This window comes from Elgaria multicarinata, chromosome 2 (genome assembly GCF_023053635.1).
Source record: "Elgaria multicarinata webbii isolate HBS135686 ecotype San Diego chromosome 2, rElgMul1.1.pri, whole genome shotgun sequence".
In the NCBI taxonomy this organism is placed as follows: Eukaryota; Metazoa; Chordata; class Lepidosauria; order Squamata; family Anguidae; genus Elgaria; species Elgaria multicarinata.
Window position 1 is genome coordinate 23628364 of NC_086172.1, and position 12166 is coordinate 23640529.

Genomic DNA, 12166 nt, shown 5'->3' on the forward strand with positions numbered 1-12166 from the left:
TAGATTTGCTGGTGTGCTTGGGATCATTGTCCTGTTGCATGACCCAATTTCGGCCAAAGCTTTAGCTGTCGGACAGATGGCCTCACATTTGACTCTAGAATACTTTGGTATACAGAGGAGTTGATGGTCAACTCAATGACTGCAAGGTTCCCAGGTCCTGTGGCTGCAAAACAAGCCCAAATCATCATCCGTCCATCACCGTGCTTGACAGTTGGTATGAGGTTTGGTTTTCACCAAACGTGGCGCTGTGCATTATGGCCAAACTTCTCCACTTTGGTCTCGTCTGTCCAAAGGACATTGTTCCAGAAGTCTTGTGGTTTGTTCAGATGCAACTTTGCAAACCTAAGCCGTGCTGCCACGTTCTTTTTAGAGAGAAGAGGCTTTCTCCTGGCAACCCTTCCAAACAAACCATACTTGTTCAGTCTTTTTCTAATTGTACTGTCATGAACTTTAACATTTAACATGCTCACTGAGGCCTGTAGAGTCTGAGATGTAACTCTCGGGTTTTTTTGCAATTTCTCTGAGCATTGCACGGTCTGACCTTGGGGTGATTTTGCTGGGACGTCCTCTCCTGGGAAGATTGGCAACTGTCTTGAATGTTTTCCACTTTTGAATAATCTTTCTCACTGTAGAATGATGGACTTTAAATTGTTTGGAAATGGCCTTATAACCCTTCCCAGATTGATGGGCAGCAGCAATTGCTTCTCTAAGATCATTGCTGATGTCTTTCCTCCTTGGCATTGTGTTAACACACACCTGAATGCTCCAGACCAGCAAACTGAAAAAACTTCGACTTTTATAGAGGTGGTCATACTTGCTGATGATCAATTAATCACAGGTATTTGATTAGCAGCACCTGTCTGCTACTTAGCATCTTAATTCCTATGGAAGCAGTAAGGGTGTACTTACTTTTTCACACATGGCTTCTCCATTTTGGCTTTATTTCTATTAAATAAATCATGATACGGTGTAATATGTCATGTGTTGTTGTTCATCTGAGGTTGTATTTACCTAATTTTTAGACCTGCTAAGGAACAGATGATTGTTATTATGTCCTGATATGTAAAATCATACAATTCCAAGAAGGTGTACTTTCTTTTTCACACGACTGTACATAAACTTCAAAATGAGTTGGAACACAAATCCAGCAAAGGATACCAGTAAGAACTAAGCATTCCAGATTTTTAGGATTATGCATAAAAATTCTGGAGTGCTTTGAAAGATTTGATGCTGTATTTTCAGGCCTTCACACTCTATTCACAGATTTCCAACTTTGTTGAACCAATTGGAAACAGTGACACCCAGTACTATCACAGTCAACATATATTTAAGTCAAAGTTGGCACCAACTTTCAAAAGGGAAACATTTCTATCATGCAAGGATTAGTTAGGCGGAAGTTTTAAAGGAGAGTCAAGAGGGTCAAATCTCTCCAAGATGTTATTTAAAGCCACAGTAATAGAAGCTTGGCTAGAATATCTGCCACAGATCAAGAAAGGTATCAAGTACAAGAGGATGCCAGAGTGATTAATGAGCAGAGTCAAAGAAACTATAAAAGGTGAGAGGAAAATGGAAGTTCTGCCCAAACGAGAAGAGAAAGGAGCACAAACACTGCCAAAATTATAAGCTGACAATGAAGTACAGTATGTGGAAGAAGAAGAATTTGAGGAACATATTGTTAAAACATTAAAACCAAGATTTTACTAAAGAATCTTTTAAAAAATCAGGAAATCACTTGGTCAGGATGTCACTTGGACCAATAAATGACAAAAGAATGTTAATGAAGGAAACTTCATTAATGAAGGAAACTTCATGTGAACCGCCCAGAGAGCTTCGGCTATTGGGCGGTATAAAAATGTAATAAATAAATAATAAATAAATAAATAAATAAACTTAGGCCACAGCTAGACCTAAGGTTTATCCTGGGATCATCCAGGGTTCGCCCCTGCCTAAGCACTGAATCCCCTGTGTGTCACCTAGATGAACAGGTTTGACCCCTGGATGATCCAGGGATAAACCTTAGGTCTAGCTATGGCCTTAGACAGTAGAGAAGCAGAATTAATCAGTAGAGAAGCAGAATTAATTCTACAGTGGAAGATGTAGGACGTATATATTTGTGTCCTGACTGATTTTTTTCAAAAAAGGAATATGAAGAACTGAGTCAGAGGTAGCAAGTGATTATGTTCTAGGCCTTACTGACAAAAGTGAACAAGTGTCTGGGTCCAGATAGCATGCACCCAAGAGTAGTTAAAGAAATTACTCATATGTAATATTACTGAACTTTTAACAAAAATATGTAACTTGTTCCTAAAAATCAGTCCCCATATTACGGGCCTGGAGAGTAAAGGACCCTAATGAATAAAGGATCTGGGAGATCTAGTTAGCTATATGTCTCTTCTGGATGAACTTGCAGGAAGCATTAAAGTTAGAATTATTGAGCATAATTAACAGGTCTTGTGAAGAATAAAAATAGCTTAGCTGCCACAAAATATCTTTTACTAATATTTTGGAGTTGTTTGAGTGTATCAACTAAGTGGATGGGATGATCCAGTAGATATTATATACCTGGACTTCTCAAAAGCCAGGTCCCTCACCAAAGGCTCTTGAGGAAACTCAGTATTTATGAGATAAGAGGATGGATCCTCTTCTGGATCGGTAAGTGACTAAACAACAGGAAGCAGGGAGTAGAGTAAACAGGAGCTCTCACAATGGGAGGGGGAACAAACAAACAAAAATAAATTATTTAGGATGATGAAACTGTGACAAACCCCAAAGGGATCTTTCCAAACAGACAAGTAGGCAACAAGATAGGAAAAGATACTCTTTTTAAATGTACAGTGATTACATTATGGATGGGGTAGATTCCAATTTCACATTTGCACCGATTGGGTCTTAACCTGGTGGTGACTAACCCAAAAAGATCTTGAGGTGGTAGTGCTTAGCTCAATGAGAACCTAAACTCAGTGTATTGGAACTATGGCAAAGGCATATTCCATGCCAGAAATGATTAGGCAAAGGATTAAAAAATATTTCCAGTAGTATAATTCCCTTATAAAAATCTGTGGTGCTGCCATAAGTTTGGACTGGTATACAGTTCTGGTCATCCCATCTCATAAAGGATATTTCAGAGCTGGAAAGTCACAGGAAAATGGAAGCCAACATGATCAAGGGATGGGAGCAACTTCACTACAAGGAAAGGCATAAAGCATTGGGGCTTTTTTAGTTTAGAAAAGAAGACAACTATAAGGGGAGACATGATAGAGACATATACAATGCATAACGCAGAAAGAATGGAGAGACAGAAGCTATTTTTCCTTCTTACATAATACAAGAACATGGAGTCATCTGACAAATTTGACTGCCAATAGATATAAGAGAGACAAAAAAAGTATTTATTCCCACAGCTCATAATGAATTTATGAAATTCACTGCCAAAAGATATAGCTCTACAATTAGTTTAGACAGCTTTAAAGGGGGATTAGACGAACTGATGAAGGATAAAACTTTCAATGGCTACTGCTCCTGATGGCTATATAGTACCTCCAGTATTAGAGGCAGTGCGGCTTTGTATACCAGTTGCTGAGGAACACGAGTGCTGTGTTGGCCTCCCACAGGGAGCTGGTTAGCCCCTATGTGAACAGAATCCTGGACTAAATAGGCCTTTGGTCAGATCCAGCAGGGCTCTTCTAATGTTCTTATGTTAAGCTCCTCATGTTTAATCTAATTGAACCTCCCTATAATTTAAACCCATTTCTTTTTGGCTTTCCCTCAGTGAACAATCTTCCTCTTTTGGCATCCTTGCAATATTGCGAACTGTCAACATGTCACTCTGAGCCTTTTCCTTCCAGGCTAAGTATATCCACTATCTCCAGGCTTTCCCTTCTAACAATTTCTTTTCTAGACATCTTATTCTCAGAGATCTGGATTTCTTCATGAACGCAGCAGCCCTACTAGCCCAGGTAGGAAGAGCAGTACCATTATTACTATGAAATGCTGACTAGAAATGCCTTTCTTCCCTAGAATGTCATTAACCATTCATGTTGCAGCACTTTGTGGCTGACATAACATCCAACTCAATTAATCATAATAGCATGTTGATACATGTATGACATTGGATCTGGACACGGGGAAGCTGTGCTTAAATTCCAATTCAGCCACGAAGCTTACTGAAAGGAAAGCATCCCATCCCCAAGACCTCACAGTCCACGTTTCTGCCTTGAGAGTTTGTTCATGTGGAAAGAGTGGCTGTAGCTGGCCAGCCATAAAGTACTCCTAAACCAAAGTAACTGGTGAACACCACCCAAGTACCATCAAAGTGTTTTTTTTTTTTAATGTTTTTACGGACTGAGAACCATAAGCAGGAATTGAAACTCAACAGAAAGTCTTCTGCAACAGTCTATCCTTCTGGTATCTCACAATATCACTGTATATGGTAAAATAACCAAGTACCCAGGATATTTCTTCAAAAAGATAACTAAGGAAAAAACTAACCAGGGGCTGAATACAAGTTTCATAAACTTTGTTTTCAACTGAGTGTCCTGAAAAATGAACCCCTAATAAATGAAGCTTGCAAATATGTAATCCATAATAAACTACCCCTAAGAAAAATTTAAGGGAAAGAATAAATAGCTGTACTTTGTGTATAGAGCACAACTTCCTACTGTAGACATTAGGGAACACAAATTGCTCCTTCAAGTGGAAGATATGAATGAGTTATATCCAAGTTTACAACCTCAAAAATTCAACTTTTACTGGTATTTATTTAACAAATGGTAAGTATAATGTTATAAAGCACTCTATGAGAGGAGTAGATTCTCTTGTTCATGCAAGAAAAAGAGCCCAACATGGCAACCAGTGGGTTAGTAAGAGGTTAAAAAAAAACACCCACTGTGTTAACCTGCTGCAATGTGGGACATTTCTGACACACATTAAACCTTTGGTGGGAGCTACTGCTTAAAAATCTCAATATACATGTGTTTTAGAAAACTGAAATAGAAAATAGGAAAGGCTTCTTTCTTTTAGTCCATTTTGCTAATTAATATGTCAAAGCTCGTAAAGAAGGCCTCATCAGCTTTTCTCCAGTACTGCATCATTTTAAAGAGCTGTGTCAGCAGAGACCTCAGCAGACAGTCAATACATATTAAGAGAGTCCCAAGCATTAAATCAAAAAAAAAAAGAAAGGGGGGGGGGGAAAGGAACCGTATGAAAATGAAAAATAAAGCAAATAGCTGTGAGGCTAATGGAATACCATTTGTGACTTTGCATAAAAGGGGGAGAAAGTGCAGTATTTTTTCCAATACAAACAAGAACTTGTACATAAATCCTTCCAGTCTGTTCCATTATAACTACTGAAACACAACACAGTTAGCTTCACATTTATACCAGGTTAAATTAAGATGGATATTTCATGTGTTTTTGTGGCAAGAGTACTACACCACTAATACCACTTCCTTCCATCAGGTTTGAAACTTTGCCCATGGAAACACAGTTTGCAGGGGTGGGTGGGTAAATACTGCAAGAAGCAAAGCTTGTTTCTGGCCCAGTGGATCTGCTGCTCTTGCCCCTGCTCAATAACTTCACTCTCATCTTAACATTGTGCCGTATTTATTTATTATTTTATTTGTACTCCACCTTTCTACCAGAAAATGTCACTCAGGATGGCTTACAGATTGAATGCTCAGGGGGCGAGTTCACACAACACACTAAGCCACCTGAGAATAAAGCCACCATGGATTGGCTGTTCGCTCACTAACCCGGCAGACAATTTGGTGCTCTGTAGCTTGCCCTGGCTTCTTTCCACACTCACTCTCCCTCACTCCTCCTGCTGGCTCCCAGCATGTATCCCAGGCACCTTTGCAGCAGGACCCCTCATTTCCTCGGTCCCTGCATCACCACCCTCTCTGCAGTTGGTCCACTGGGATTGCCCAATCCCAAGAGAAACTCCCCCTCCCCGCCCACATCAGATTACCAAACAGAATTACTTTTCTGAGCACTTTTGGATGTGGTAATGCTTTCACGACCTTTAAAAAAATGGTGGGTGGGTGTTTTCTCCACTATTTAGCTGCTTACGCACTATTTAGCCCAGCATACGAACAGTCCCCTCTTATCAATGTCCTTGTCAATTTCATCCTCCACATGGTGACTTCTCTTTCTAAAAAAGGCTGTTTCACATAGTCACGCAATTATTACAGCCATCGGAAAAAGAGACCCAACAAAGGGTCTCATTTCAATTATACAGCCAGCGTCTGGAATTGGGGATTCCAAGTACAAAATTCAGTCTCATTTAATAATTAGGCCCAATTCTAGCAACAGCTTAATCAAGTTTATGTAGCATTTCAAATAAAGAGCTTTCTAACTTGATCAGGAATGTGACTTACACCTGGGGGTTGAAGGTCTGGGTGCTGCCCCATGGACTTGGAATACAAGAAATTACAACCTTGTATATCTGGGGTGACACTGAAGCTCAGTGAAGGCCACTTAGGCCAATGCTATTTCAGTTGTGGCATCAAGTTCCCTTATGGCATGTGACATATCCCAACAATGAGGCAGGTGATGGCGATGGTGTGGGTGGGTGTCTTTAACTCATCCTATTTACTGCCACAAATAGTTCAAGGTAAATTTACAGAACTGCCAGATCCTATCAGCAGCCTCAAGCAGGCAAATTGAGAGGATTGCCAAAACAACGTACTACAGAATAGTTAAAAAAGGAAGAAAATATCAGTGTGCTCCTAACCAAGCTGTTTATCATAGCTGAGGCAGACAGAGATCTGTGCAATGACACTTGGATTTCTCCTTTTCTCTAGACTCACTTGGATTTAATGCTTACCTATCTCTTACTGGTTGGAAAAATGTAATCATTAAATTTAACTCTAATTTAAGCATGAATCGTTGCACAAGATTCTAGTTTTGCGTTTAACTGATTTTAATTTTTACTCCATTTACCTAATAATGGATAATTTTAAAAGAGCCGTACTACTGTAGTTCCTGCAAATGAAATGTTTTTCTGTGAAATACTAAGAAACAAAGAAACCTTAGTCTTAAATAATGATGATGATTTAAAAACAACAACATCATTTACTTTAGTTTCTGCAAGCTAGAGCCAGTGTGGTATAGTGGCTAGAGTGTTGGGCTGGGAGTTGGGAGATCCAGGTTCTAGTCCCCACTGGGTCACGGAAGCTCACTAGGTGACTTTGGGCCAGTCGTAGACTCTCAGCCCAACCTACCTCACAGGGTTGTTGTTGTGAGGATAAAATGGAGAGGAGGATTATGTATGCTGCCTTGGGTTCCTTGGAGGAAAAGAGGTGGGGTATAAATGTAATAAATAAATAAATAATAAAAAAGATAGCTGATACTTCAACACTAACTGTTTCATTTCTCAGTATAGTCAAAGCAAGACAAAATTAGAATCTCTTACCTAGTTTGTATCCAGTCAACAAGCTAACTTTGCTTTCATCTGCCACTGGAGAAAAAGGGAGGGAAAGAGAAATACACAAAGATGAGATACTGCCCTAAAATAAGAAATAATTTGCTTCAGTGTAAATACTTTACAGTGAAGCAAACTACTGTTATTTTAGAACATAGGTGTGAACAAACCACATATCATATATCTGTCTTATATCAACATTTTATGAAGCAGCTGTGACTTCTAAATAACCAAATGCGAAAGTAACTTCAGACATATAAGAAAATAAAAGCATCATAACATAGCATTCAAACCAATACACTATCAGGCTTACAGGTTAAACACCAAAAAGACAAGACACAAACCAAGTTTGGTTTACAAGCCATGGCTCTTTGTGGATTATTTAACCCACGACGAGCTGCAGCTCCTACAGGATCCAGGTTGCATATCTAATTGCCACTTGGGCTTTGACGTGCGATCCCAGGGAGAGTGGGTTATGCAAGGGTTAAACTACCCTCGTATCTCCTTTAAGCAGGCATAGTTTAACCCTCACATAACCCACGTTTGCCAGGTTTGCACAACATGGCCCTCAAGTGGGATGGTATATTCAAAATGGTGACCACATGCACCCTGCACATGCTGCAGCCTCAGCCTGGGTTAAATAATCTCAGTGGACTGTCATGTTATGCAAACAGCCCCATTAAAACTTTTGTTTATGTATTACCTACAGCATTTCTTAGGACCAAACTAAACATCATGCTTGTCATGTGGTTTGACTTTGTATGGCCGATTTCATTTTTGTAACACATAGCGAGTGTGAAACGCCCAAGCCAAATCGGGAACATGGCATGGCGAGCAGGGACAACCCTTTGTCCCCACCGTGGTTTCAATTGGAATCGTTTCCTCCATCCGCTGCACTTGCTATTCACAACGCGAGGAAAGCCCCCATTGGCACCAAAGTCTTAACGGCTTTTCTAGGGACAAATGTATTTGATCCAGAGCAACACTATAATCCCATGTGGAACATAAACAACCACAGGCATTTGTTTGACGTCATTAACACTGAGCTGATTAATATTCAGCTAAAACACAGGGAAGAGGCTGGCTGAAATCTGTTTTAACACAATTAGTCAGGCCTCCAAGAATATGCCGTCAACAGACATCCCAGAACAAAAAGCTTTTAACATGATAAATTTGGCAGGTCAAGATTTATTCGTTACATTCAAGATGGCCACAGTATTGCTCCTCTGTACAGACATCTTTTTATATCTCTGTCACAGCTTGTGATTTCGGGGTTTGGGAGAAAGAAGCTACGTTTAGATGAGCTATAATGCAACAGATTTAGACAAGTACAACCCAATGAAAAACATGTACGAAAAATGCAATAAAATCCACAAGTAGTACTCTATCTGTAGAAAGTCTAACCAACAACATCTTCTAAAAAGCAAATTAATCAGCCAGAGTCCTGTTTCCAAACACAAAAAATTCTTGCATGCTTTTAAGGATCTAAATAAATTACTTTCCCTGATCTAAACATATTTGCAAGCCCGGGGGGGGGGGGGGCGGAATCAGTCGCTAGCTCTCCAGATGGATATTATCCTTACACAGCCCTTTCAGCATAATAAAGATATAGCACCATCAATTAATTTTAAGTCAATGATTGTGCCAATAACACGAATACAGCAGCCCTTATTTATCCACTGCAGTTTCCTCATTGAGGGAAGGTTTCATATTACTCACAAAGAACATGTCAAATTTTGGCTTGAAACCATCCTTTTGCAAACATTTTTAGCTTCAATATTTTTAAATGACAGCTCTTTCTATTGTAAGTGGACATTCTTTATTTCTAAAACAATTAACTAATTTTACAGTTATACACTAAAGAAAGTATTCATAAACCTTGGATAATTTCCCCAAAATACTACAGTCTTCATTCATAACACTCAAGACACAGATTTTGAAATTAAAATGAGGAACAAAGAAAAGAGCAACTAAAATGATTAAGGGGCTGGAGCATCTCCCCATACGAGGGAAGGTTACATCAACTGGGATTGTTTAGCTTGGAATAAAGGAGGCTAAGGGGAGACATGATAGAGGTGTACAAAATGATGCACGATATGGAGAATGTGGATAGGGAGACCTTTTTCTCCCTCTCTCAAAATGGTAGAACCTGGGGTCATCCCATGAAACTGATTCGTGGGAGATCCAGGACAAATAAAAAGAAGTACTTCTTCACACAGTGCATAGTTAAATTATGGAACTCACTACCACAAGATATAGTGATGGCCACCAATCTGGATGGCTTTAAAAGGGGGTTGGATAAATTCCTGGAGGCGAAGGCTATCAATGGCTACTAGCCCTGATGGTTGTGTGCTATCTCCAGTATTTGAAGCAGTAAGCCTGTGTGCATCAGTTGCTGGGGAACATGGGCTGGAGGGTGCTGTTGCACCATGTCCTGCTTGTTCAACCTGGCCGATGGCTGGTCGGCCACTGTGTGAACAGAGTGCTGGACTAGATGGACCCTTGGTCTGATCCAGCATCAGGGCTCTTCTTATGTTTTTATAACACAATGTAGATCAGAAGTTTCTTATTCAAATCTGTTTTCTACATGTTCCAAAAAGTTCAGGTGGCCACAGTCATAGGGACATTATAGCATCATGTATGTGCTACTTTGTTAAGAACCTAACAAAAACTGCCAGATTCAGTTCATTCTGCATTTTTTACATAGCAATAGATTAAAAAAAAATAGTATTACTTCTGCTATTAAATGATGTGTGAATACAAGGTGTATGTATACATTCAGAGCTAAGGCACACACTGGTCGTAATTCATGGATTATGTGTATACATAGGGTCATTTTCTGGCATTACAGGAATAAGATTATACCTTCTTCCCTCACCTCTACTCCTTCTCCAGCCATGCAGGAAGATCAAACAGCTGGTCCCCATGATGTCTGAACCTGAGGGATTCTGGTTTGTTCTAACAATGCTTAGTTAAAACAAAGTAAGATCAAACCATGGTTGATATTTATTTATTTCTAAATTTTATCCTGGGTTCTTTTAACTAACAGTAGTTTGAATCACAGTATTGACTACAGATGTCTCAGGAAATTGTAGTCAGTTCAGAAGTAAAAGTAGAAGAATTCAGTCTTCTCCTCACATGAAGAGAAGGGAGAAGTGGGCTTGCCAGATGTGCATTCCCATAATACTAAACTATGCCTAATAATAATAATAATAATAATAATAATAATAATAATAATAATAATAATATGTTACCCTCCTCTCCCTCTGGATCGAGGCAGGGTACAACCCAAATGCAAACACCATAAAATACATATTACTAATTAAAACATTTAAAAGTAATACATTATTAAAAGCAGCACATTATTAAAAAGGCATCTTAAAATTCAACTGGGTAGGCCTGCCGGAAGAAATCAGTCTTTATGGCTTTCTTAAATTCCGGGAGACTGTTAAGTTGACAAATCTCTCCCAGCAAGCCATTCCACAAACTGGAAGTGGCAGAAGAAAAGGTCCTTTGGGTAATAGTTGTCAGCCTTGTTTTTGTCTTCCCACAGGACCTGAGTGTGCGGGGCGGATTGTATGAGAGAAGGTGATCCTGAAGGTAGCCCGGACCCAAACCATGTAGGGCTTTAAAGGTGATAACCAACACTTTAAAGATGATAACCAATGTGTAATGGGGTCACCCCTACGTGTACTGGTGACTAGCCTGGCTTCCATATTTTGAACTAGTTGAAGTTTCCAGACTAGGCACAAAGGTAGCCATATGTAGAGCGCATTGCAGAAGTTGGGCCTCGAAGTTACCACATGCTTGCATGCATTCTATGTGGTTTGGGACTTTTCATGGATAAACAGAAACTACTATATGTTGTATCACAAACCAGTTTCTTTCTCTCTCCATCTCACTCAAGGTACAGCTTGTGCTGTAGCCAGGGAAACTATTTTTTTTTAAAAAGGGCAAAAAGAGGATGTTATATGAATGCTGTGTGCATGTCTGGGCAGGAGCCCTTTTTCTCTTCAACCACTGCATTTAGTTGCAAAATTCTTTCTAAGTGCATCTAGCATAATTTACCAGCACTTAGCAAGAATCTACAAGGAAACAGATGACAAAGAACTTTGGATAAAAACTTTTTATCAAGAGTTTACTGCAAAAATAATATGTGGACAAACCTTCACTACTTTATACTTCACAAATATTTTTTCTCACTTGGGCTGCAAACAATATTGTTGTCAGCGAGAGAATGCAAATTGTTTCTTTTCTCTTCATAGGACCTTTGCCTCTCATGCCTAAGTTATTCACTGTTAATTAAGGCCATCATAGCTTATTTTACACCTTTGTTACTGCACCGCTTTCCCCACACACTAAATGAAGCAGAATAATCCCTTTGCAATGAAATACTGTAAAACATTAATAATCTAAATCCTAACTGAACTTGCCATATGCCATTATCACCTCCACTCAGTTTCTCTAGCGTAAGAACCACCACTTTATTATAAAAACTTTTCACTGAACAGAATTTAGGGAAGAATAATCTTAACATTGGCCTGAATATTCAACATCAAGCCATTCTTGAGTACTATACCAAGGGAATATATATTGTCTCTTTTCCCAATGCTACCCCCAGGGCCTTTTGAGTCTACATTTTCAACTTAGAACTCCTGTTCTATACTGGATAGGGATGTATGAGGAATCTGTTTCAGTTTGTTTTTGATCAGGATTTTTGAAGTTCACAACTAAACACAGACTCAG

General features: G+C 39.3%; 1 protein-coding gene across 1 annotated transcript in view; it reads right to left on the reverse strand.

Annotated features, from left to right (window-relative positions):
* Positions 1-12166, reverse strand: part of PARD3B (par-3 family cell polarity regulator beta) — a 542042-nt gene that overhangs the window by 279807 nt on the left and 250069 nt on the right. The window contains exon 16 of the mRNA XM_063116135.1: positions 7412-7456. Coding sequence (XP_062972205.1) covers positions 7412-7456 — 45 coding nt within the window. The remainder of the gene's footprint in view (positions 1-7411; positions 7457-12166) is intronic.